Source organism: Sander lucioperca, chromosome 15 (assembly GCF_008315115.2).
Source record: "Sander lucioperca isolate FBNREF2018 chromosome 15, SLUC_FBN_1.2, whole genome shotgun sequence".
Taxonomy (NCBI): domain Eukaryota; kingdom Metazoa; phylum Chordata; class Actinopteri; order Perciformes; family Percidae; genus Sander; species Sander lucioperca.
This window is the reverse complement of record NC_050187.1, coordinates 19,333,386-19,360,885: the sequence shown is the minus strand read 5'-3', so window position 1 is coordinate 19,360,885 and position 27,500 is coordinate 19,333,386. Positions and strand designations below refer to the sequence as shown.

Here is a 27,500-nt window from a genome sequence, read left to right as displayed (position 1 = left end):
GAAGAGGAAAATTTTACATGTCTCTCATGCGTTAAAAAGTTGGATAAAGGGCACGAAACACACACTGATGACTCATAGATACATAACACTGACAGTGAGTCATCCTTAATGAAGCTTAATTTAGGGGTAAAATGCTCGTTGCTGGTTTTGCTCAGGGATGCACCACAGAACCTAATGATATCAGAGAACAGGCCTCTGCAGCTAATCACGCAGTCACATGGACTATATAGACTATTGTAGAAGCACAAAGAGAGAGCAAGGGGGGGGGGGAGTAGAGGCGAGAATGGGCCTCATTTGAATAACTGTTCATTTTCTAAAAATGTTCTTCTCCATTTTGCTCATTTCACCACTTGTACTCTCTTGATGAGTGCTTCAGCTTTGGCAACAATGGTATAGCTTTTGTGTGTGTGTGTGTGTGTGTGTGTGTGTGTGTGTGTGTGTGTGTGTGTGTGTGTGTGTGTGTGTGTTTGGTGGAGGTTTATGAAAGCCACTCCAGGGCACTCCAAGGCCGGCCAGCCACGGCCAACTTGACGATTGAGGATCGGAATTCAGGACGGTGGTTGACAAAGAGGCTCTCCCCTGGTGTGTGTTTTACAGAATGAGAGAAACACACCGTATAGACGGAAATAAAGAACAGCAGAGAGAGAGAGGAAGAGAGAGAGAGGGTGAGAGATGAAAGAGAGAGCAGGTGTGAGTGTCTGAAACAGCATTGAAACTCAGGGGACAGTGGTCTATTCAGCGCTGCGTAATAGCTGTTACAGTGGCTGCTTGTTTCTTTAATTTCCTCTTTAGAGCGATACGACAGCTCTTGTGTTACACATTAATTATGTTTTCTGGGATCCCCTCTCTGCCCCTCCCCCTCCCTGTTGACTGACAGCTCGGCTGCCTCCTGGCCCAGCCTGGCTAGGAGCAGGGGAGTGGGTCACTGAATAGGCTAATAAATGGTGAAGGAGGGGTTGGTCACACCCCACCCTATTGTACCAGCGCTGTCACGCCTGACCCTTAACCAAACACACACACACACACACACACACACACACACACACACACACATACACTTTGATAACTAACAATGTGAGCACACAACCTTGTACGTAGTCACACATACACACCTTCACATCACCTCTGTCAGCCCTGACCCCATACCAAATACCCAGGCTCCCCCCCGTATCCAAGGTGACCAAATGAGGCCCCAGTTATCACCTAGCAACCAGGGAACAATGAGCTCCAAGGAGACGGAATGGCTTGAGCAAAGGGCAGGCTATTCTCTGGAGATGGAGGGAGGGATGGAGGGATGGTAGCCGAGGTGGGGAGAGGAGGGAACGAGGGGTGATGGGAATGGTGTTAGGACACATCTTTAACCATGTCACAAAGAGGGTGCCTGCCTGTGAAACAAGGCTGTGCTTCTCTAACCCCGCTGGACGCCTACAATCAACTCTGCTCAGCTCACTCTCACAACTTGAAAACAATCTGACGTCTATCTATCTTTTTTCTACCATAACGTCCTCTCCACATCCGCACAAAGTATAAGGGGAGGCCAGGAGTAAAGCCAGAAAAGCAAAACGCAGGAAAAAATAAAACAATCTGCTGTTCTGTTCTCTATGACAGAGACATCTGTCATTGAAAATGTCTTTGTTATGCTACACAGACTAACTCAGGACTGACAGCATTATGACAACTTCCACATTCCCGACAATCAGCCAGGTACTAATTTGACTGTTGACACCGACATCCCGAAGCAAGCTTTGACTCTACTTGTACTGTGAAAGAAACTTTATCAGTTCTCCATCTCTCTGCCCTTAGAGGAGCGAGGGTGTTAACACAGATGTATCACTATCTTTCAGCTTTCTATATCCAGAAACACAGGTAGGAAGGTGAATGAGGGTGAGATTGCCGAGGGGCCAAACGCAGTACAACAACTCTCTGCCAATTCAGTCTCCATAGAAACTATTAGGAGCCATACTATAAAAAGACGAAAGGAATGAGTGAAAAGTCAAACCTGCCCAGATAACTGGCTCCCGCTGTAATGATTTCACTGATGTATTTATCCCATATCCATCTTTGATTAGGATTCTGGCAGTAAAAACAACTCCTGTAAGTGGTCTCTTCTTCCAGCACACTCTACGATGCAAAATCAAAGATGTTTTACCAATTACTCATGAGAAATGGTTGAGCAAGGGGAAAGGGGAGGGGAGGAAAGAAAGATGAAATAAAATGGGTAAAATGAGTGTTGAGGAAGTGTGGAGGGTTGTCGGGCTCCAGTCTGTTAGCTTGTTCATGTGAAAACTCTTTGTTAGCCATGAATGGCCTTCTCTCTTTTACAACAGCTTCATCAAGTGGAACCTGGGCATATCTCCTCTGCTCACACACACACATACCTTTTTTTTTTGACTAACTTAACTAATACAGAGCAATATTTTGCTACTTTCCTCTGTTTTATACCATTGTAATAGAATATATTTGGCTGTAGAACTGTTGGTCAGAGAAAACAAGCAATTTGAAGACGTCCCCTTTAGCTTCTGAAATTGTGATTGGCATGTGGCCAGGTTGACTCAGTGGGTAGAGCAGGTGCACATATACTGAGAGGCTTATGCCTCGACGCAGAGGTCCAGGGTTTGAGTCCGACCTGTGACATATTTCCTGCATGTCTTCCCCCTCTCTCTCCCCTTTCTCACCTAGCTGTCCTATCAATTAAAGGTGGAAAAGCCCAAAAAATTATATTTTATAATATTTTCTGACATGTAACAAACCAAATACTAAATCGATCAACAATGAAATCATTATTTGCAACCCTAGCACACATGAAGGTAGCAGCCAGAAAAGTGGCCTAAAACAAGTCAGAAGTAATCCCTTTCTGTGGGCCTAATGAAGGTGTCAGGTGGAGGAAGCAATAATGGTGTGTGGCAATGCGTTGCAGATTAATAGACACACACACACACACACACACACACACACACACACACACACACACACACACACACACACACACACACACACACACACACACATACACATACACACAGACAGAGGTTTCCGAGGAATTACCAGGGGTAGACAAGGAGGATTTAAGGGGTGGTGGCGCTCCTTTAGGCAAAGTCAAATCAAAGAGAATCAGACGCTGTTTAAATATCCCTCTGTCGCTCTTTCTGTGTCCCTGGACTTATTCAGATGGCAATTTTATGAAGTGTTGACCCACTCAAAGAGCAAGCGGAGAGAAGTAATAGAAAATGTTGTATGAGTTTGTGTGTCTGCCATTGATTTCTGGCCTATGCCGTTGTCCTGCTTAAAGTATCTGACCTTCTGTGGCCTGTAAATATCGAGAAAGGTCTCTGGGATAATGTATTGGACAGAAGGAATGCTATAACTTATACAGACTATAATGATTTGCCCTGTTCTTTGACAGTATTGTGTGTCTCTGTGTCTGGCTGGGACACTCTCGACTTCATGGGAACTGTCTGCATCTCCAGGTCTGGTCTGGGCTGGGGTTGACCTATTACTCTTCTATTCTACAAGCCACAATCCAATGCTGGTAATATCCACTCCACTAACATCAGCACCAACAACACCCCCTCCAGCCATCGGGCTTGATCTCCACATGAAAGGGCCTGCGAACTCATTACCACAGCCTGGGGCTCATCAGGGCCTCCAGTCCCCAGGCCTTTTATAAGCCAGAGAGGATGGAGAAACACAACCAGGAGAGAAGAGGAATAGAGAAAGAGAGCTTATATAGTGATTGCCATCCAGGCAGCCAGGTGTTAAAGATACAGCTAACACGCAGGGAGAAGTAACAGAGGGGGAGGAAAGGGAAGCAATAAGGAAGGTAGGACAAGGTAGATGACAGAGAGGAAGTGAGGTACAGTAAAAGAGGCAGGGGAGGGGGAGGGGGGTGATAGAGGGGAAATGGAGAAAGCTGACAGAGGGAGGAGGCTTTCTACTACTATCTCTGTGCGGTGTTTCATCCTCCGTAGGGCCCCAGTGTCACTCAGGCCTCCTCCAGAAGAGTCCAGCTTTGAAGTGATAATTGGGCTTTTGGCTAACGCTCCACTGCAGGTGCCCCTGGCTCCCTCTGTCTCCCAGCACGGCCACATAGATTAGAAGAGATGAGAATCCTTTCAAAGTCTACAGATGAGGCCAATCTTTCTTCTCTTTGCCTCTTCTTCTTTCTTTCGCTTTATCTACCAAGCCCACTTACTCTATCACACTATTTATTGCTTCCCAGGCACTGTCTGTCAATTTCAAGTCCTTCTATTGCCCTCTAACTCATTTTATCCACTTTTCACTCCTCTCATTCTCCATCTATTTACTTGATTGAATTGCAGCGCTACACTGGGTTTTGGAGGAAGGGATTTTAAACTACCCGAGAAAACAATTTAAAGTTTACAAGGGAAAAAAAGTCAACTTTCTGAGCCGTATAAATAATATGCCAAATATAAAATAGGATATATATATATATATATATATATTATGAAATGATTACAATGCAATGCTTTATATTCCTCTCCTGCCACACCTTTCATTCTCTTTACTGCCCTACTCTCTTTCATCCTTTCTGCTTTCCAACTGTGCCTTCTATCTCTCTGTGACTCCCTCCTTCTCAATCAATACTCAATGCCTTTTCTCTCACATTGCTCCCTCGGAGGTGTCAGATTGGTGTTACTGTAGGCCCTGCTCCAGTTACAATGCACAACAGGTGAAAACACACACACACACACACACACACACACACACACAAACACAAATCTGGCTACATCTCAGAAGTAACACATTTCTGGAAGCTTTGCTTGGGTGGGGCAGGTGTGTGTGTGTGTGTGTGTGTGTGTGTGTGTGTGTGTGTGTGCGCGCGCGCGCGCGCGCGCGTGCGTGCGCGCGTGCGTGCGTGTATGTGTATACTCCTAGTTCAAACAGTGGGGAAGGGGAGTCGATTCCATCCCCCAGCGATTTCCTGTTATAGTGTACAAAGCTAAGAAGGAAAGACACCCCCTGCACAGAGAAACATACTGTTTCTCACCAAAAAATATCTCCACAGTGGGCATACACATATGCACTGGGGCTAATGAGATCACCGCTTCATGCTGTGATGCCAGTAGGAGAGCATTGTGAGAGGGAGCAAATATTGGAAACAGATAGGCATTTGTGCTGGAATTCAGTTTTTCCTCTTTGCTATGCTCACTGGCCATGCGTGGCTCAATATGTATTTTTACTGGAATGTGGGCAGTCCACTTATCTAAGCAGACAAGTGTCTTTTGTTTACTGAGAAAGTAGGACGGCTGAGGAGAGGCACAGGGTAGAAGGTTCTGGTTGGATTCAACATTTAAAACAGTATGTTTACATGCACACAATGTATTACTGTGAATAATCAGATGTGGGTTAAGAGGTTGTTTTAAGTGTTTACATGACTCAGAGTAACAGTTGTTTGAAAGTCAGTATAATGTCTTACAGGGTGTCTGGTAGTTAACAGAAAAGTGCCACAAAGAAAAAAGGGAAAACAGTTGGAATTTGTTGGTGTTTAATGTTTGTATATGAATTATTAACTTAAAGTGCCCATATTATGAAAAAATCACTTTTTCTGGGATTTGGGGTGTTATGTTGTGTCTCTGGTGCTTCCACACACATACAAACTTTGAAAAAAATCCATCCATGCTGTTTAGAGTGAGATACGGTTTCTGAATGTGTCCTGCCTTCAGTCTCTGGGTGAGCTGTTCAAAATCGGCACGGCTTGTGATGTCACAAGCCAAAACGAGCAGGCTAACCGCAACCATTAGCTCGTAGCGTTAGCATGCTAATGCTAACGCTAGCATGCTAACGCTAGCATGCTACCTCGTTCTCAATAGCAAAGCACTGCTACAACACACACAAGTTCACCATAATCTACAAAAGAACTACTTACATGTGCGCCCTCATTTAGAAGTCTCCCAGCTAATCCTGCCTTGTAACTGACCAAAGTTGTAAAAACAGCCTTTCTTTTACTGTCTATGGAGCTAGCTAGCTGACATGATCTACATCTGAGCTACTGCGCATGTGCAGTGCAATCAAAGATAGTACAGAAGAAGAAAAGAGGTCTCACTCTGTAGCTAAAACAGAGACCAGGTGAAAAGAGGATCTGCAGCAGTGAGAGAGAGCACTGCAGTACAACAAAAATATGGTGTTTTTTGAAAATTAAACCATGTAAACCTATTCTGGTACAACCTTAAAATACAATTATGAACCTGAAAATGAGCATAATATGGCTGCTTTAATGCATGTTGTACTTTAAATTTGATGCACTACCGATTTAGAGGTTGATCACATTTTTGTCTCTTTTATATCAGCAGCAATGAATTATTTACAAGAAATCTGGACACACGTAAATTAATATTTGGTCCTGTTTAATTTGATAAAGTTTTGTTTTGGCAAAGAAGTGCTTACAAGTTGCTTTTTGTAGCAGTAGAAATAATAGATTATGATACATACAGTTAAAGTACTATCATGGGATATTAAAGGAAATTGGTACAAAACATTGTGTGCTGACTCTTCTAATAAGGCTGGAGTTGCAATTATGATACCCAAATATCAAAATACAAAACCAGTATACTGATGAGATGGGGAGTAGGTAACTATAAAAGATGCTAGAGTTTTACAGAATTTGATGTACTTTTATGAATAAAGTCAAATGGCAAACATATCCAGAGTGATCTGGATAATCTGGATGAATGCCAAAAGTAATTAAAAAAAAAGTATTTATTTCCATCTTTAATATCAGAATGATTAACTGGTTAATGTGTTTGTACCTCTGACTGTTGCATTAATTTTGTCATAACTACAATGCATTAAAATTCACTCAGTGATATGCAGTCCATACAATAAATGAAAGCTTCCACGGCATAACCAAACTCCACAATTGCCAATTAGCAGCTCTATCGGAGCTTTAAGAGGGAGGTGGTTGTGTGCTCAAGCGCACCTCAAAAGGGGATGCAAAAAGACAAAAGTTACCTTATTTACTTAGCCAAACAAGATTGTTCTTAATAAGATTCAAACTAACAAAGTTTGCTTCTTTCACCATTAGCCTGTACCATCTTAGCCTCATTAACCTCGAGGCGTCATCTTTATACAGTCAAACGCACAGTCACCAAGTTTTTCAAGTTCAGCTGCTATGTGGCAGCAGCTCTGCAGCCTGTGGAGTCTCCTGAACAAAAGGCCTGGAGGTGTGCTAAGTATGAAGCCCTCAGAATGGACCTGCTCACCACAGACAGAGAGGAGACAGAGCCCAGAGTTCACACACACGTACACAAACACGCAGAAATATAGCCATGGGGAAGAGGAAGGAGTTCAACCAAAGACTCTCCTTCCAGAGGATAAAGGGATGCATCTAAAGCCTATAATTACATATGCACACACACAACTAAAAATCCAAAAATCTCTTTCCATCCATTACACCACACTTTTCCCAAGCAACTGGATCAGATCTCGTTCAGAAAATATAAAGCTCTTTTTGAACCATTTCACCTCCCAACTCTTTGTATTTCTGTGTGTCTTCCGCTCGCTAAGAAAAGGTAAACAGCCCAAGTCCGAGCACCGCAGAGAATTGGTTGCTACAGCAGCAAATCAGCAGGAGGTGGGCAAAGTACGTTTGCAGTGGCATTTGCGTGATTCTGTGTGTGTGTGTGTGTGTGTGTGTGTGTGAAGGCATAATTTGCCCTGCAGTTTGTTTGTTCTTTTTAAATCTCAGAATCAGAGACAGAGCCCGAGGCCACAGGATATGGCTGGAACAACCATTTATTTATCGTACGCGTGTGGGTTTGCTGGGCATGTGTGTTGGGCAGCACATGCCCATGTGTGGGTAGTTTGCTTCTTACTGCTTTGGAGGATGTTGGGAAGGGTTTCGATCCCCCTCTCTCCTCCCTGCTTAAGGGTGGAGAGGCTGTGTTTGGGTCTGGTTGGGTTACTTCCAACACGGAGCTCCAGAGTCTCAAGTCCAGACCCTAACAGCTCATAACTAGAGATTACACACAGACACTGTAGTCTTCCTGCTAAGCTCCTCACACACGACACTTCCACATGATGGTCCAGAGCAGATATCGTTGATCGAAATCCCAGATCTTGAACCGAACCGTAACGAGATGGACAGATGCACTGAGTGAGGGAAACACCTATTGCAGGGACATTGCACTCTATTAAGACTGTGATGAATGAGCTGAATTTTTCATTCTGATGGCTGCATTCATACGCCATGCTGCTTAAGTGTACAGAGCCATTATGCACACACACGTCCATGAAGCATGCGTTCATACACACACATAAGCAGGACAACCCAACTAGCACTATATGGGTTGTTATTCCTGGCTGGAATTGCAGCATTCCACAAGCCCCTACTTGGAGATTCCAAGGAGTGAGTATGTGTGTGTCTGTGTGTGTGTGTGTGTGTGTCTGTGTGTGTGTGTGTGTGTGTGTGTGTGTGTGTGTGTGTGTGTGTGTGTGTGTGTGTGTGTGTGTGTGTGTGTGTGTGCGTGCGTGCGTGTGTGTGTGTGTGTGTGTGTGTGTGGACATGAGGGCAGCCTTTTCCTCCCGTGTGTGTCAGTTCCAATCTAGACCAGGCAAAACAGAGGCAAACTGTCGGCAGCGGCACAGAGAGGAGGAGGAGGCCTCCTTTAGCAGCTCCGCGAGTGAAATCCCTGTGTGTGTATACTCACACATGACGGATCTAGACCACACTGTGATGTCTTATTCATGCCATATCAATTCATAATGACCAGGCCAGTCCCCCATGTGAAGATGTACATGCGGGCACGCGCACACACACACACACACACACACACACACACACACACGTGTATGATTGGGACGGTCATCGCAGAAGAATTTGTGTGTGTTCGCGTGCATGTTTGCTGTACGAATATTTAGAGCATCAGAGCTGGTATGGGTTAGTATGTAGAGCAGTGTGTAGCAGACACTGGACACACACACACACACACACACACACACACAAAACAGCACTGATGTCCCAGCGCTTTGGTGTGAATATTTAACAAGCCTCAATCCATCTGTTCAATTATTCATGAGGAAGGACACAGAATCGTTAGTAAATATAAACACCGCTTTTTCTCTCCTGCTTTCACTACATCTTTGCTCTTGTCTTTTGCACCTCTGACTGTCTCTTCTTTGACTTACTTCTTCTGTCAGTTTTTTCCCCCTTTCTCTCGCTCTTCTTGTGCTGTGGTTTTGAATATTTCAGATGGCGGAGTGGTTTTTAAATTACCCCCTTTTGGCTTCCGCTCTCCTCACATGGTTTGGTCTGCATTTCTCTCTCACACACGGTCCGACTCGTAAGGAAAACAGCGACAAGCCATAAAAGCCACTTTCACCAGCTTACATGGACAGGGGCAGGAAGAGGGGCAGGGGCAAGACGTTAGGGCCTGCCTGGTATTTTTCGGTTGGCCGCCAGGTCAGGTATTTCATACTCCTGCGAAAAAACTCTAGCCCTGTATCTAGAAAGTTAGTCAGTTAACCCAAATTAGGAAAAGCTGTATATTGCGATGCAAATACTTGGTTGTGTTTATCCAGGTTTTTATATATGTGTCTCTGAATTCCCACTATAATGGTGGATTTTTGTTGGTGGTGCTCACACCATTGCAAACTCACATTTTACTAATTCAGCAATTGCATTTCTTTACAACAACAGTTTCCCTGTTACTCTGGATAATCCACAGATTTTCCAATGTGATACCATATAAAAGTATACTGTTTCTGTGTTGTGAGCACCAGAAAACTGAACATCTCAAAAATCTGTATTAACTGAACCAAAACTATCTGTAAGGGTAGATGCATGCAGGTATTTTGCTTTCATTGAGTCTAAATTAAACTTTACTCACTAAGGTCTCTGCTGTCAGTGTTTACTTAGTGAGAGACAAACTGCAGTCAAGAAATCAGGATGTCTGCCATCGATGGCACAGAAACCTCCTGATGAAGACGGGTTGCCATGGGGACTGCTGCCAAGGGGGGGCCCAAGCGGTCCTCTGAGGGAGAGAGAGAGACCTAGCACGTCGAGGCAGGTCATTCATAAGCAGAGACAAAGAGAAGGAAACAACAAGACCAGCTTGGACCATTAACAGCCTGCCAGACACACATGCATGCACAGACACACACACACACACACACACACACACACACACAAACACACACACACAAACACACACACACACACACACACACACACACACACACACACACACACACACAGAGCGCAGTATTATCCAAACACTTAAAATCAGTCATGAGGAGAAAAAGTCAAAAGTTGAAAGAGTTAATTTGCTGGCTTTGTGGCACAAAAAGTCTTGGAACACCAGAGCAAGTTCACAAGGCAATCAATCTGACGCAAATGAAAGGGGAAAAATACTATATGTTGAATGGTAACAGTCAAAAAACAAGTGGGAATACTGAGACAGAGAGATGATTTATAGGTTTAATGATAGTGCACATTATGTATTCTAAAACTCCTTCCCCCAAACAACTCTTTCTTCTCACACTGAGCTACCGTTCCCAAAGCATTAAGCGATCAACAAACAGAAAACACAGCATCCCTCCAACACAAACACAGAACAGGCAACTCCGCATCAACACATAGTTGAAGCCGCTCTTTAATCTATAGTCAAAGCCATATAAAGAACGTAATCCCTCGTGTGTGCCTGCCATCCACACATTAGCACACAGAGATGTAATTATAGTGTTATTCTGTGTGTGTGTTTGTGTCTAATTAGTGTTATTTACATTTTCCCTCTTTTTCTCTCTTTTCTGAGTGTGCACATAATGCATGTGTGTCACCCAGCCAGTATTCAGCGTGTGTGTTTAGGGTTTGTGTATATCAGCAACATACCCGTCGTCAAGCATTAACATGAAAATGAAAGATCTTAAACAAGAATGAGATCCCTGCTCCAATCCTTTGCCAGGGTTTTCGTTGGCTTCCCTGTAGGGCAGGTACTACCACACCCTTCCCTTCCTCCCTCCTCCTCCGTACCTCCCAGGGATATACACAAGGGGAAACCTCTCTTAACCATCCCCTCACCCCACCACGTAATACCGCACGTTAGCCATTAATGAAAGCAACACCCCTTCAAACAAGCCTGTGTTGTTGCCGGCGTTTGTTTGTGGCAGCAACAAGCAACACGGCAATCAAAAACCGCAAAATACCCCCCCACTCTGAGCCCAAACCAGATGCTATTCCCCGGGGCCAGCTATCAGGCTAACTGCTTTGCACTCCTACAACTCTGCTCACCTATCCCTCTTTTCGGTCCTTCCTTCCTCCTGCTCTCCCACTGTGAAAAGACTCTAATTACAGACATGAATGAGTAGATTACAGATCTGAAGTGCAGTGGAAGTGGGATGAGGAGAAGTCAGGGGTGGTGGGCTGGGGGCAACAGGTCGTTAACAGTGATGAATGCAACTCTATTTTCACTGTTATTGTTCACTGATGTTCTGCGCAGCGCCCCTCTCACCTCTGCGGCGGCCTTCCCATGCCTTCTCGTCGATGCCATCCATCACAGGCAGCCTTAACTAACTCTAACTATCTCTAATCATCTCTAATCAATTTCAATTATCTCTGCTCTGCCCCTCATACATCATTGTCTCTGGTATCTCTCAGACATGGGAAGGGACAGAGGAGCGGGGGTGTGGATAAAGAGGTAGACTCTTAGAACAGAAAGCAGAGCATGTACGTAGTACAATCATCATTGCACATAAAATCATTTTTTTCTAGTTTTAGTTGCCATTTTTTAACATCTGTTTTTTAGCAAGAACGATCACATTTATTCTCCATCTTCCCTTTGTATTGGAAACTCATTACCCCAGTTTAATGACTGCATGGAAGTTGTTTAAAAACGCCCCACAAATCAACAGTCCTCTGCTCATTTACCAAACAGCCTTTTATTAACCCAGCTAGCTTTTCCTCAAAGGTTTAATGTGAGCAACGATCTCATCTGCTATCCCTCCCTCCTCCATCCCCTACATCCTTCTTTCTGTTTGTCCTCTCAGCGGGATGTCTAAGACAAATAGCCACTTTGTTATACAAAGCTTTTCCTCAAACCCTCTCTACAGAATGAGCAAAAAAGAGAGATGAAGAGGGGAGTACAAGAGAGGAAAAGAGGAAGAGTGTTAAAAGCATAGGAAAAGGGAAGGGGGCAATTAATCCTTCGTCCAAGAGAAGAAAAAAACATCTGGGTTAGTGCTCCACCTGAGGGCAGCGGGCTTTCACATTAACCTCTCTTGTTAGGATCATAAAGGCAGACCCTAACAAGCCCCGGTGAGCACTTTGAGCAAGTGCAAAGACACACACATATGCAACCATAGACTCTCTTTCTCTCTGCCTCTTTCTCTCTCTGTCATCCTCAGACACACACAAATACGCACATGAAATAGCGCAAAAGTCTTGCTCTGGGAGCCGAGAACCTTTTAAGTCCATTAAAAGCTGCTGGCGGGAGCGGCACGAGGCTGTAACCTAACCGCATCAGACTGGAACCAGAACCCATCATGTGGCCCAGACACACTGCTCAGGAGTTTAGAAACACATTAGGAAAAACCTTTGTCTTCTACTGCTGTTCCTGATCCCACGCTACTAGACCTAATTTTTAACAAGCGCTAGAAGTCTTTCATAAAGTAGCAACTGTCAATCAAACACAGGCACCATAAAGATTGCATTATTTCCGGTTCCATGGCCCTGGATTATACATTTGTTTTAACTGCTAAAGAATGTAAGGCACTTCCACACCTAAAAACTTCAAGGTCCATTATGGTTCTCTTTTATTCAGCCAAGGATAAAGAACAAATGAGTCTATACACAGACACATAGCGAATCGATTAAGCAACGTTGAACAAAGTCTCATTCTCCAGAACATGGCAGAAAAGTCAGCGCTAGGTTTAAAATAATGAGCGTGAAGTTAGATTGGATGAAACAGGGGAGCTGTGTTAGCACAATCCTCTGGCTGTTGGCAGAGCCCGCTGCACCAGATGGACTAATCACGCTTGTTCAAGGCCATCCGCTGGTCTGGAAGGCCTCGGTCTGCTCTGTGTCTGTTTCAGCTAGACAGACAACGTAGTGCTGCTCAGTGTAAGCGAGCCACAAGCAGGCTAGCCTTGCCCCCAAAGGATGAGGCTTTGCCCTGAAGCCCAACAGGTTGGTTTTGGAATAATGATAGGTGACGTGAGAAGATAGTTGAGAGGAAGTGACAGATAGATTCAAGATGGTGTTAAACATCAAACGCAAGATAAACAGATGCAGGGCTGAGGTCGGGATCATGGGTTAGTAGTATCACTAAGTGGATTGAAGGGAGGGAAATGATTTTTCCATGTCCCACTGTTTCATTATTCCCATATGCTCCAGGTAATCTGAACTGGAATAATGGGAGCTGGAATGATCAGCGTGCAACAGGGACACTGATTATTCCAAAAAAGAAGAAATAAAAACACATTGAGCCTTGTTGCAGATGGGAATAAAAGTTAGCATTACTCTGGGATTCTCTCACTGCATGAGTGTCAGGATGTGTGGGTGTGAGACAGTACAGGATTGGCCTTAAAGAGTGGAAACCGATTGAAAACTGTGATGACACATCTCATTCAGATGGAGGTATATGAGTCCACTGGCAGAGTGAGCTTTGGGGACTTATCCTGTGACATTCAACAACCTCATTGAGTAACAGACATCCTTTCACCTTAACCAGAGTTCGAAGTCTTATGTGTCCCTTAGTTCTAGTCCCAATGTCACACCAACTCCCTGCCACCAGTGGATTCTCTCACAGACAGAATAGCACAGAGTAACTGCAGATGATTTGGCACGAAGACCCAACGATGTGCAAAGAACTCAGATTTCCACTCGTTCAGTTCATTTTGTCTTCCAGACAGTAAGTACAGTGGAAATCACAGTGTACACTTCACACACTTCATGTAATAAGTCTGAATGTTAATGAGACCTGATGGCATTCCAGCAAACTGCAATCGGACCTTAATTGTTCTTTAATTGTGTTTAAACCAAACCAAACCAAACCAAAGCCAACATTCATCAGACTTATTGAAACCATGCTGTGCAGTATATTGTTGTAGCACACACGATCTCTGAGCAACACTGGTGGCTTGCATAATAAAGAAAAGATAAAGAGAGTTGGCATGTCCACTGACAGAGAAGAAAAGTGTGTGCTCAATTGAAAAAAAAAGTGAATGTACTTACAGTCGAGACAGGGCAGGGTTCTTCTGAAACAGCAACTCAGGAAGCTGCTGCAGTTGATTACGGTTCAGCCGCCTGCGGCAGGGAAAACATATGATCAACCGGTGAATTTGTATGTGCGTGTGTGTCTATGCATGCTTGCCCTTGTGTAGGCTGTGAATAATTTCTGCTAGCTGCCGTAGAATCGGCTTAGCCACAGGCTATTGCGTTTCAGTGCGCTCTGAATGTCACATAAATATCCAACTGAAAGTTCAGGGGAATTAAACTTCTAGTCAGAGACAGCGCCGTAAATTATCTCTACACAGTTAAATTACGATGCTGCACTTAGTAGATTCAGTGCTCTGCTGACTTTCCCAGAGTAACGGAATAGCAACATTCCCATTTAAACAAGTGAATTACATCCACCAGTTATCTGAGCATGAACAGATTTTATCTAGGGTGAACTATCAAAACAAGATGTTTCTAAATAAAATTAAGAGAAATGGATGAGCCTATTCAAGCCCAAGGAAGCACTGACAGCATGGTGATTGGCAAGAGACTCCATGTCAAACAACTAATGTCCAAGACTGGCAGGCTTTATGCAAATACAACAATTAAGTCAGTGAGGAACAGACTGTTGCTAATCTGTTGGAAACCACAACTCTCTTCTCCCTGAACGGCCCATTGGAGGCACATGGGAGTGAATGCAGCGGCTGTGGCACAGAGAGGCTGCAAATCTAAAAGGCAGGCCTCTGGCATTTTCTTCAGACACATTCAGACAGATGTTGGGACCTGCGCCACTCACTGTATACACTGAGAAGAGTGCTTGGCCAGCTGAGGTGGAGATTTAGTGCGTAATGGGCATTAATGGTCTGCTGCCGCTCCGTTCACACTGAACTGTACCTGCTGGTGGGTTAGTGGCTTTTAAACATTAGAGAAACGAGCCGCTCCATTTCCACATTGGTCTGGCACATGGATATGTCTACCCAATGTTTGGGATCAGTTGACTATGGAGAAGCAGGGGAGGCGAGCTGTACATGGCCTGGAGTTTGTTAATGTAAATTGTTAATGTGGGTTTCAAATTGGGGGGAAAGTCTATTATAAGTTAACCACTATTTGTGCATGACAACATGTGTGCATAAAGTCATCTGCTGTGTAGGTTTCTAAGTGGGTAGCACTATTGATTTGCTAATGAGTTGGTTGAGGTGTGGTCGGCTGTGTTTGTCTGTGTGTTTTCCAGCTGGTTTACAAGCTGTCGAGGAGTCCTGGTGCTGTCCAGATGAGCCAGAGTCTGCGGTGGGGGAGGCCTCTTAAGCCCACATGTCCCACTGAGGGCATTCCTGTCAGGCAAAGCTAATAAAAAAACCTCCCAACCCACGATGTACCCTCTCAGCACCATCCGACCACAATGGAATGACAGAAAAGTGCCTCACACTTGATACACCATGTACGGTCGGTTCCTCCTGTTAGTCTCATTACTCAACTAATACATGTGCTGAATACAGATCAGTAATAGGGTTTTCATTTTAAGTTCAAGTTTAGAAAATAATTTATTATTTCTGGCCAGGCTATCTACGGACAACTTTGGGTGGTACTCACAGTCTCTCCAGCTCCTTCATGTCGTCAAAAGCCCCACGCTCGATCACAGCAATCTGATTCTCCATCAGCTGCCTGCAGAGGACAGAAAGAGAGCCTTAGAACGACAAGATACAGTGTAGCTTTGACTTTTTTACTAGTCTGTAGAAGGTCACTCAGGCTTTAACAAAGTATAGGGGGCTTTGGGGTGCGGGCCTTCTTGCAGTATGTATATTCAAGCTGGGTGCAGTATATTCAACACCTCACACACACACACACACACACACACACACACACACACACAGAGGGCAGCGGTGTGGACTGAGGGCACAGTGTGGAATCTTGGCAAAAGAAGCAGGAATAGCAGCCAGGAAAGTTTCTAAGGTGGCTCAAAAAGTGTGGATGCAGGCTCTGGTGTGGTCCACTGGGTGTAGCGGCTGGGTGGAGACGAGACGAAAGGTAGGCAGGGGGTCAGAAAGTGTGAGAAGGGAAACTGAGGTGGGCTCCAAGGTTTTTACAATTGGCACAATCAATGGAAAGTGGACTGTGTGTATGTGCATTTGTGCCTGTTGGATAGCATAGTTGGAGAGTATCAAAGTTGCAGGCAGTACATCAAGGCTATTAGTCACACACAAACAAATATGGATGCACACAAACATACACAAGCAGGAACACATCCTTTTCTCACTTACATTGCCAAAGCTAATGCACAAAAAAGAGGCTTGGATGGTTTTGGAAGTGTTACAATAACACAAGGCCAGGAAGGAGAGAAAAGCATCCAGCAGCTTTAGAAGCAACAAGAGCTTTCCTTCATTACGTATACAACTGTTCTGTGTTGAAGGCAACCTCTCATGTCTCCAGTGAGGCCACGCCGCGCTGCAACTCAGCAGTCTGGGCTTCCTCCCCATCGAATATAAATGCTAATCACTGCTCGCACTCCATAAACATAGAGAGAAAAGTGCAATTCACCTCCGATCTTTTTCTCATGAATTTAGATGGAAGTGAAAAAAATTGCGATGAGTACTTTTGAATTGAGAAAACTTTTTGTCTGAGGGCATGTAGCTTTCAGTTTCTGATCTCTTTCTTTCTGCTGTTTCCAGATTGTTCCTCTACTGTTTCCATATACACACACACACACACACACACACACACACACACACACACACACACACACACACACACACACACACACACACACACACACACACACACACACACACACTGCTCATGAAGACCAGCCAAGCACCTAGTGCCAGACGAATGGTGGTAAATCAGCTGTGTTGATTTTAGACTGACAGGATAGATGGCAGCTGACTGTAAAGATAAACCTCTGTTCCTGTTTGGCTCCTTCTGAGGGTTGCCCAGGGGTCAGAGGTCAACCCGATGTTAGTCTTAATGCTGTTGCCCCACAGAGGTCACCCCCCAGTACACAGAAACATACTTTTTTTCTGGTTGCACATACAGACATGCCTTGCACCTACACCATGTTAATCATGCATCCTGTATATAGTTGGCTGACATTTTAGAAAGTGAGCAGTGTGTCTGTTACGTGTAGCACAGTTGTGGCTGTGAGGGAATCAGAGGCTTTACAGCAAGGGAAGTTCTGTCTTTAGTACTCCTGCAAGTTGTTTCCTTCTTACTTGTTGGTGACAAGCTGCTGACATGAAGGCATTTAACCTTCACGTAGGGGTTGAAGGTGGTGCAGAAAAGGGGGCATGCATAAGAGGACGAGAGTGGACATGGAGCAGTGGGAAGACAGGGGGGATGGGCGAGTAATGATGAGGCTTGAAAATAGTCTTTGCTAGGCTTTGCTGGGTAGTAGGAATTATGTGCGACTCGTGTTACATTTAAAACATGTTCCGGTCTACACAGCTTCCCCTCTGGCAGTGTTTTCAACACCTATGGCACTACTCACAAGTGTGTGCGCTAACATGCACACATATCGACACTTTTACAACTACTTTAATACCTGAAGTCACAAGTGCTGTTTAATTTCAACACAGAGGGAGTCAATGACTTCACCTGAATGTGTTAACTGTGTTGAGAGCCTATTTAGGACTGGTGCTTGTGTACACATTACATGTTGATGTCTGGTAACAGAGGGCAAGTGAGTGTGTGTGCATCTAAGGGACAATAAGTGCTACAACAACATACAGAATACAGTGAGAGAGAAGTCCATTACTTTGCTAGCTGCGGTCACTCAGTAGCTTAATGTACTCTGGAGTAGGACTCTTGACAGAAGCCTCTCCACTTCACTAGGTTTATGCTAATTTGAGCAGCATATCTGTACAACTTGTGAGCTCCAAGGTTAGATACAGCTCAGGATTGCATGAATAGATAAACTCAGACACGGACATGCACCACAGATACACATACAAACATCTCATCATCATACATGAACATGAAGGCAAGTACTTACAGAACTCGAATGTACTTGAGTCCAGCGAAGTCACTCTTGGTGATGCGTGTGAGGTTATTCCCATTCAGCTCCCTGCAAAGACAGACACGCAAACATATATGAATAATGAATCTTCATTCTCCCTCTGAACCTGTTCCGCCTGATGACTAAAGGAGCAGACAGTGGCACGGAGGCATCTTTGTCTACTGATACCCAAGTCAAACTCTGGAGCTTTGCAACACACACAACACACTTCAGCCACACACGGTACACACACAGTACCCCAAGCTGTTGGCATGTAAGTATGCTACTGGCGTAATATATGCTGAGAATGTCTTTAATTACTGGTGTTTTTATGAAATGCAAATTGCGTTAGATGTTAACTGTAACATATATTGACATGTGGAATCAGTAAGGTTGTGTTAGAGGGAAGTTAAGGCTCAGTTCTAATTCCTCTAGGAGATATAAGAAGTCCTATTAAAATGGAAGTCACATTTGAGCTGCCTGTTTGTCTTTCTATTCCAGCCCTCTCCCACCAACCCCCCTCTCTCTCTGTCTGCCCTGTCCTTCTACTATTGGTAAGGATTAGCAGGAGCCAGCGGAGGGGATTTGGGCAGGGCCACAAGGCCAAAAAGCTAAGTGCTGTGGATATAATGGGAGCAGCCTCCCTGCTGAGAGCTGGCCATCGCTGCAAAGGAAGGGAGAGACAAAATAGTTGAAAAAGATAGGTTTTACATTTTTTGTTGGTTTCTTACAAGTTAACCATCATCTAATGGCTGACAATAATTCTTTCTAAAGTATCATGTCTTTGATAACTCTAATTGTAGCAAGCTGAACTTGAATGTGGCACCCTCACTGGTTCAGTTACCTCTGCTGATATAAGAAAGGTTTGTATTGTCCTTTGTTGCTACATAAGACTGTGGGACCTCAGTAGCAGATTGTATTCTCATGACAGAGGAAACAGAAAGCCGGCAATGCACGCAAACGTTTCTCTGTGCTACTGCACTTTCTTAGCATGATGGGTTCACCCTACTCTGACTCCCCAACCCCCAACCCCAAAGCACAACCAAAAAACTGGTTCCAAATCTACGCCAAAAGCGCTGGTCTCTCTCCCTCAGTCACTCTCTCCTTCTCTGTCTAATGACCACTCCAGGGACTGTAGCGCTATGCAGTGCGAAAGAGAACAGTCATTATAGACAGATGGTGTGTGTGTGTGTGTGTGTGTGTGTGTGTGTGTGTGTGTGTGTGTGTGTGTACACAGGTGCATCGACAGGCCAAGCGACAGGGCCACGGGAAATAAATAATGGACTGGGCTTCATTAGCCTGGGCTCCGATACACACACATGTGGTGCTCATTACAGGTGCTTACGCAGATAGGCACACACACACACACACACACACACACACACACACACACATACACACACTTCTGGATTCCCAATGTCTTATTGTGCTGATGACACCCGGAGGACATTAAAAAGAAGAAAGATAGAAGAGGAGAAAGGGGAGAAAGATGGTTAAAGTGAGGGGTGGCAGGGGGAATATGTGGAGAAGTGACTCACACATAAACAAATGAAACCACACTTTTCTTCTCCAGCAATGAGGTCTTGCTTCATCCTGTAATAAGAGACATGCCATAGTTTCTGCATGTACTCCAAAGGTGACTAATCAAATCGGTTATGCAACAACATCTCTAAGTGTTTTGTTAGCTGAGATCCAATAACTGAAGTTAATTGTAATGTTCTGGAAACATCTTCAAATGATGATGCATTATCCTGCTGAAAGTTTCCATCTTAAAAAACATATTGGCCATGCACCTGTTCAGCAATGCCGTGACATTTAGGCAATGCTCAAATGCCACCAGCAACCTATGATGTTTCAGCTAGTCAGGATCCACAGTGTTTATGACATATTCTGACCTTTTCCATTGGCATTTTGCAACAGAAACCATGCAATGTTTTCAAGTCCTTAAAATTGCCCAGATGATAATTAGCTCCTTGAAAATTGCCCTTATAATAACATCCCCACTGCTACAAGGATTGATGACTTGTGCATGTTGACATGAGCTTCTGAAGTAACTGTTATGCTGCCCTGTAAAGAGCACATTTATGAAATCCACTGTCCTAAGCACGCATTTTGTATTAAAAGGGAAAGGTTCATAATACAGTGGACACTGGGCTTTATACTCCATTTATAGTGTTAAAGTTCCTGGTGTTTGACCCATCTGATAATGTCTGCTGACTGATGGGAGTATTCTGTCTCTGGGGAAACTCACCAAGTTACGCACGCACACACAGTAGTGGTGGTACTGTCAGTTCTGCATGGATGAACAAATCTAGGTGAACCCACAACTTCAATTCAGAAAGGTAAGAGAATATGGACTTTAGACGTGCATAAAGTCTGGAGTCTGCAGCGCTCATCTGTGTTGATTTCACGTCTAAATAAGTACTGTGTGCCAAAGTAAAATATGGTGTCAATGCCTTAAAAGAAAAATCTGCTGTTTATTAGCTACAATATCAGTCACTGCTACTTTCTTTGTTTTGCAATCAAAGGATGCTAGGCAATGGCTTTTGGCACAGCAGCAAAGGCACTTTCTTTCCTTTCATTGACAGATGTTTTGTCGCACTGACTTTGTGTGGGTTTTCACATTACAGTACTGCAGTACTACTTTAGAGGCAGAAAGTTATTAGGTATCATTCCCAGTTCCTACAGCGAAGGATTTCTACCTCCAACTGCTTCAGTCAAATCCATTCCATCCTGTGGAAACCCTGCAAGGATTCCCAGTGCTGACACACTTCCTGAAGAGCAAGTAGATTTATGACATTACTATCTAATCCCTCTTCATCTTCCATCTCAAACTGATTGATGCCTGGGAGTACTTGCTGGTGCACCTTCCATTGGGTGGACAAGCTGCAGCTATGCTCCAACACTCCACATCTCTATAATTCAAAGGGGCTCAGAGTGCTGCTACAATGCTGAAAAACTCATTATGTTTATTTCTGCCAGCTGTTGGGGTCCCTCAGCTGAGGGGGGCCTAGTTGGAATTGAGCACATTACATGAAATAAAACCCCAAGACAAGAGGGGGGATAAGAAAACAGACCGGCACACAAAGGCCCGCGTACAGACACACTCACGCAGATGCACACTCACGCAGATGCAAATGCAAAGACCATATACATATACTGTATCAAGGAATGAACACAAGCACACCACTGGCATGTACATAAGCCTGCCTGCGGGAAAGGCAATTGTGTTCTGTTGGGAGTTAGCCATTGCAAAAGAACATAATGATCATAAGAAAAACTACTGTTGGCTGTACAGCTTTTTACCAACATTATCAATTCATGCCGCAACAGTTTAATGAAACTGTCCATTTTTAAGTGATCAGCTAAATTGTTGCAACACTTTAGACTCTTGGGGGAGCATTGGAAATGTTGTGGTCACACTCTTTTTCTGATTCACTACCAGGGTTAGACGTGGGTCACTTGGTACCAAGCTTCAGTTTAATAGTCACTTGTTTGCAGCCACAAAACAATTGGCAATGCAAAGCTTACTCACAGGCTCTGGAACAAAATAGGCAGGACAAGACACAGTGTAGCCAGGATTGCAAACATGGCTAGCAGGCTAACAAAAGCAAGGACAAACTGAAAGAGCAACATCATAATCCATTATCTAGAAGTGAAACTGGACATGGGTGAGTCTTGCTATTTTGCAGGTCAAAGTTCATCCCGATGGAACTTTACACGAGACCAACAAGTCAGGGTTTTGACTGGGAGTAAATGCATCTCACCCCCTTCCTCTTTGAAATTACACTTAAATGACTTATCAAGGTGCTTATTTTTTGCAGTGCATTCATTCTGTATCGCTGCTGTGAGCGCCACAGGACCATTTGTCCTGAACAGCTTTAGCCTGGCAGGGAAGACAGAAGCCAGCTGATGGGGGATTGGTGGCACAGTGCTGTCCAAACTCCTCACTGTGGAAGCAATCTGATGATCAGAAGCCTGAGGTCCTGTACAGCCCTTACGTGAATGCTCATTAACCACAATCACACACTGATAATGCTATTTGACCAGACCAGCAAGCGCTCTCACTAATGAATGAACTGAACAGGTTGAGAAGCTGCGGAAGAGTGAAGCATTCCTCCTCCTCCATACTCCACGACATATGGATGTGACAGCCGTGAAACACACAGGAGGAGAGAAAGGGGGGGAGATGGCGGAGGTGTGAATGGAGTCACTGAGAGATAGAGACAGAGAGAAATAAGACAGAGCTGCTCTGGTAGTGCTGTTAGCTGCCTGAAAGTGATGGCGTGGAGCAATGTGGTGGAGTGTTGCGAGTTGCTGCAGAGCTTTGAGGAGCTGACGGGCTGTCTGGGAAACGTCAGTGTAGAAATGAGGCCTGGTAGACTATGAGGAGAAAGTGACCTACATAGTTGGTCCAACAGGCTACGGAACCAGGCAGTACCATTTGGGCTCACAACAACCTCCTACACAAAGATAGAGGGACTGAGAAAGAAAGAGAGAGAGAGAAAGCAGACCACCATGACCAAAACAACACACTCTTTAAATGCAACTGGAACACTTCTATCCACACTAAGAGGTCAGATTTCTGCTCAGCTTGAACAAAACATTCCCTCTCCATTGAAATGTGGCTTTCAGACAAGCAGTCAAGTCCCTCCACTGGACATTTGTGTGTGTGTGTGTGTGTGTGTGTGTGTGTGTGTGTGTGTGTGTGTGTGCGCGCAAATACGTCTGAGAGTGTTTTCCCTGCTCCTAGGCTCCTCACAGGCTATTTACAGTTTTCAGTCTGCTCAGTCAGGCCTCAGGGGCAAGATTACTGATAGAAAAGGTAAACATCAAGCAGATCCGACACACACACACACACACACACACACACACCCTCTTCTTGAAGTCTTGATCCGTGCAGGGTCTCCTGCATCTTCCAGAGCCTTTCATATTTTATAAACGGCTACAGGTAAAAGTCAGGGACCAAAACCCAAGCATCTGTTTTTTTGCTGTTTTTACCTGGCCTTCACACTACAACAACCTTGACAAGGAGCCACAGAGTTTTTTTTCATGTAGCAGTTGCAGCTGTAAGCAAAAACTAGATGGATAGCAAGAGAGACTGTGAGATGGGAAAAAGGAGCCACGGAAAAGACAAGGGAGGAGAGTAGCATACAGCCACTTTCTGACCAAACATAGATGTGGATATGACTCTCTCTCAGGCTGAAGTGAATCAATTAAACATCTGTTCAAATGTGTGTTACTGCCACAGGCTGGAAAAAGAACACACACATGGCTGTTGTAGAAGCAAAGACTGAAGGGTCTTTCATGGTTTATACTGTATCTGTAGTTTGTTCAGTGAGAGATGCTGAGGTTCTGTTGTGGCTTTGAGTCCCGCATGAAGACATTTAGGCTGTATGAATGTGTACTTTAACTGTAAAGTGTAACATGTGGACAAAACATCTGCTCTGCCACATCTATGTTTCAGTTATTCCACACAGATACTGAGAAGAGTTTGCCTGACAGATGTGCGCTGACGACTGGTGATTTGATGGATGCTGCATGTGTGCTGGAATCTGTCTGTTGGTCCCTGTGAATAAAGAGTTGTTCTATGGCCCTCTTCCCCCACTGAGCACGCTGATATCTGCATTCCTCTAGCTCTTTACAAAGATTAGCTCATCTGCTAGCAGATAACCCCACTGCAAAGCCGGAATGATAAGTCAATTAAAGGATTAGTCAATCAAAATGAATAAACATTCACTGGTTTCAGCTGATAAAATGTGAGAATTTGCTGCTCCAAGTTGTCATATATGACAGTTAACCAAATCTCTTTGGAGAATGAACAGTTGGTCAGACAAAACAAGACATTTCGAGACCTTAAACTCTTTCTGGACTTTTATGGACAAAACTATTCATAGATTAGATTAATTGAGAACATAATTGACAGATTAATCGATTAATCTAGTTTTTGAGAATTAAGACCGACTTCAGCAGAGTATATTAAAACACTAACTAAAATGTTGCATTAAACACAGCACTGATAGGATAAGTGCACAGACTGATGCAGATCTCAAGCGGCCCCTAAATCTGGATTACTGCTTATAATAATTTCCTTTCAAACTTCTATCACATCAAAACCATCTTGACTAGCGTGAAATGTGGATTATGAAGGCATATCTACAACGTCAGGAGAGTGTTCACTGATGTGCATTTTAACACACACGCACACAACACACACACACACACACACACACACACACACACACACACACACACACACACACACACTTCACTCTTCATTGCCAGCTTCTACCGGCAAGCCAGGAGGGTTAAAAGGAAAGATGGACTTCTGAGAGATGAAAGGTGATCTAGGTGGATTCTCCAAATTCGATTTTCATGGTCTGCTGAGATACAGCCTCTCTTAGATAGGCGTGCAAAGCAATCACGCATGTACACTCACATATGAACATGCTTGTCAGGCATGTCAGACACACACAAGTAAAGTGTTGAAAGGCATTCTTTGACGCATGCACGCAAGCACACACACACACAATTTCTCTCATGAGTGCAATTACACATTTCCATAAAGTAGCTGCGCTCATCAGGAGAGCAGGCCAGTGGGTGTTGGTTGAGTTTAGACACACAGCAGCTGGCTTTGATGCTCAGCAGTCTGTCATCACCATGCTTAGGCAAGCAACATGCTTATGGTACATGATGTAAAATGTAAAAAGGTGACTAAATGCTTGGACCAATTGAAAAATAGAAACTACTAGGAACTACTTTGGCCCACAATACCTATATTACCACATACTTTGTCTGACAGAGGACTCACGACATCTCCCAAAATACTGAACTCTAAAGACAGCTATAGCGATGGCGTCCACCTCAGTATTCAGTACAAGAGAAAAGACCACAGCTGTGAAGTGAAGGCAGTAAATTGAAATGACTGAGTCCCAGGTCTGTAATTTTACAATCCTCTACTGAGCATAAACATTCTCTGAATGATCTTCATTCCAGGCATTATTGCTCCTCATAGGGTTACCGGCTATGAGGATGGATATTTTAGACTGTAAAAAAGGACCTGAATGAAATTCAGTCTGCCTCAGGGCAAGACCTATTTTGCCCTTTATAATAAATATCATAATCTTGTTTATTCATTCATTAGCTTTGTGGTTGAGTTACACGTATCTTCACTCCTGTGCAGTAATCCCTTCATTACCACCTCAGTTACTATGCCAGCCTGCTCTCGACCCCCACAGCTCTACCCCTCACGCCACTTCTTTGTCTATTCCCATCTCGCTCTTTCTACTTTGGTCACATAGGCAGAGCTGGCAGGTAGTGGGCAGGCTGTGTTCAGTCTTGTCAGGGTAAATTATGGATCAGGTGGCCGGTGAGCTGTCAGTTGTACCAGCTATGTGGTGGTGCCAAAACACCGCAGGCATTCCCTGGCACATGCACACACACCAACACCACAACACTCCAACCCCCAAATACATAAACATGGTTATCGCAGCAAGGGAGCCCCTCATCTTCAACGACTACCAAACCTCATGTGTTTTCATATAACATTACTTATTCACTGCATGCATGCTCACATAGAGAGGCACATGCTCAAGTTTATGAACAAACACAAGTGAACATCAGATTTATACAGGCATGTACGAAAACCGACCGACCGACAGACAGACAGACAGACAGCCTCTCACACACACACACACACACACACACACACACACACACACACACACTGTGCAGCCTCCTCCTCTGGCACAGAAGATACATCAATACACTGGCTTTCTGTAATTAAATGAAGGTACACACACACACACACACACACACACACACACACACACACACACACATACACAGCTCCTCCGCTTCTGCAAATCAACTCATTCACAGATGAGACACACCTACTAAACAGCAGGGCTGTTAGAGAGATAAAGCAGGGACAGAGAAGGTCCTGTCCACCTAAACGCTTAACTAACAACCTTTAGTGTCTGTGTAAAGTCACTTTAATCAACCTTACAGATGTTGATTTTCTCTCAGCATAACCTGATATCAATGTGATTTCCATGTGCTACTTTGCCACAGCAGATGAATAAAGACAAGGAAGAACAGAGGACGCAGAGAGGGAGCAAAGGGGGAGGGAGCGGCTGGTGGCCCGTAAGAGGCAGGGTGTGATTTTAATACGTGGAGCTCACAGTCTCATTACAAGCTCCAGTTTGAGGAGCACAGGGGTCAGACCTGATCCAAACCCACACTGACAAGTGCAAATGGGATTCTGCTGTCTGTCTCAACACCATCCATACACACACCCCGCCTCACAAACAAGCGCGCACACACACACACACACACACACACACACACACACACACACAACCAACCCCTTCCTTCTCTAACAATCCGAAAAGCATCACCTTGTATACATGTGCACAAACACATATGCATTCACACATATGTCCATAAATATACAGCAACACAGAGCAAAGTGAAGTGCAACCTCTTCTACTTTGTTAGTTTTCTCTAGTCTGCATCTTCTTTCCTTCCCAACACTAATACTACGCCACCTCCTTCCATTAAGTGAGGCAAGTACATTTTGCAACAATACACATTTGAATTTTTTTGTAATTTGAATGAATTGCTACAAAGAAAAGGCTTCTCTTAACATTTTATCCTATAGACAAGAGCCAACAACTTCTGGGACAATTGTATAAAAACATGAGCAACTCATTACTCATCTTTGACCCCAGTAGCAGTTGCACAATTTCATTCACATAAACACATATTTTCCAAATGCATACACATAAATCTGGCTATGCACATGGGACCATCATGCAAGGCAGGGTGGGCTGCGTTGACTTGCACAATCACCTTGATGAATCACCCTATGTAACAGCCTGCAGAAAATGATAGTCTCTATTGTTAAGTAGTGCTTCTCTGTGAAGACTGGCTATATTCTAAATGACCTACACACAGCTAATACATGCACCACCACACACCCAAAAAAAAGGCAACGACCCAGGAATAAATTACACATGACCTTTATACACATAATGTTTAAAATGCAGCATCCTGAGTGTGCTAGACATGCTAGAAAACACCCAGAGATGTTACAACGATAAAATCCCCTGCTGTACATGACCTATGAATGCACAAACAACTTTTAACACAGAAATGCTCTTGAGTGCAGGGGCAGGGTATATTTCAAGTGTGAATGGCCATTCATGTAAAAGGAAACCACAAAATGACCGTGTTTCCTCTCTGCTTCAATGTTGAATTAGCATGTGCACATAAGCAACCCGGAAACATGCAGACCGCAAGGCAACAAAAAAAAGGTGTTCTTAGAAATTAAATATGAAA

At 44.1% G+C, this 27,500-nt stretch overlaps 1 protein-coding gene across 4 annotated transcripts in view; it reads right to left on the bottom strand.

Moving 5' to 3' along the window:
* Nucleotides 1-27,500, bottom strand: part of slit1a (slit homolog 1a (Drosophila)) — an 87,936-nt gene that overhangs the window by 58,567 nt on the left and 1,869 nt on the right. For all 4 annotated transcript variants that reach the window (XM_031304994.2, XM_031304988.2, XM_031305004.2 and 1 more), the window contains exons 2-4: nucleotides 18,156-18,227; nucleotides 15,761-15,832; nucleotides 14,186-14,257 (exon numbers count right to left, since the gene is read on the bottom strand). In XM_031304994.2, coding sequence (XP_031160854.1) covers nucleotides 14,186-14,257; nucleotides 15,761-15,832; nucleotides 18,156-18,227 — 216 coding nt within the window. The remainder of the gene's footprint in view (nucleotides 1-14,185; nucleotides 14,258-15,760; nucleotides 15,833-18,155; nucleotides 18,228-27,500) is intronic.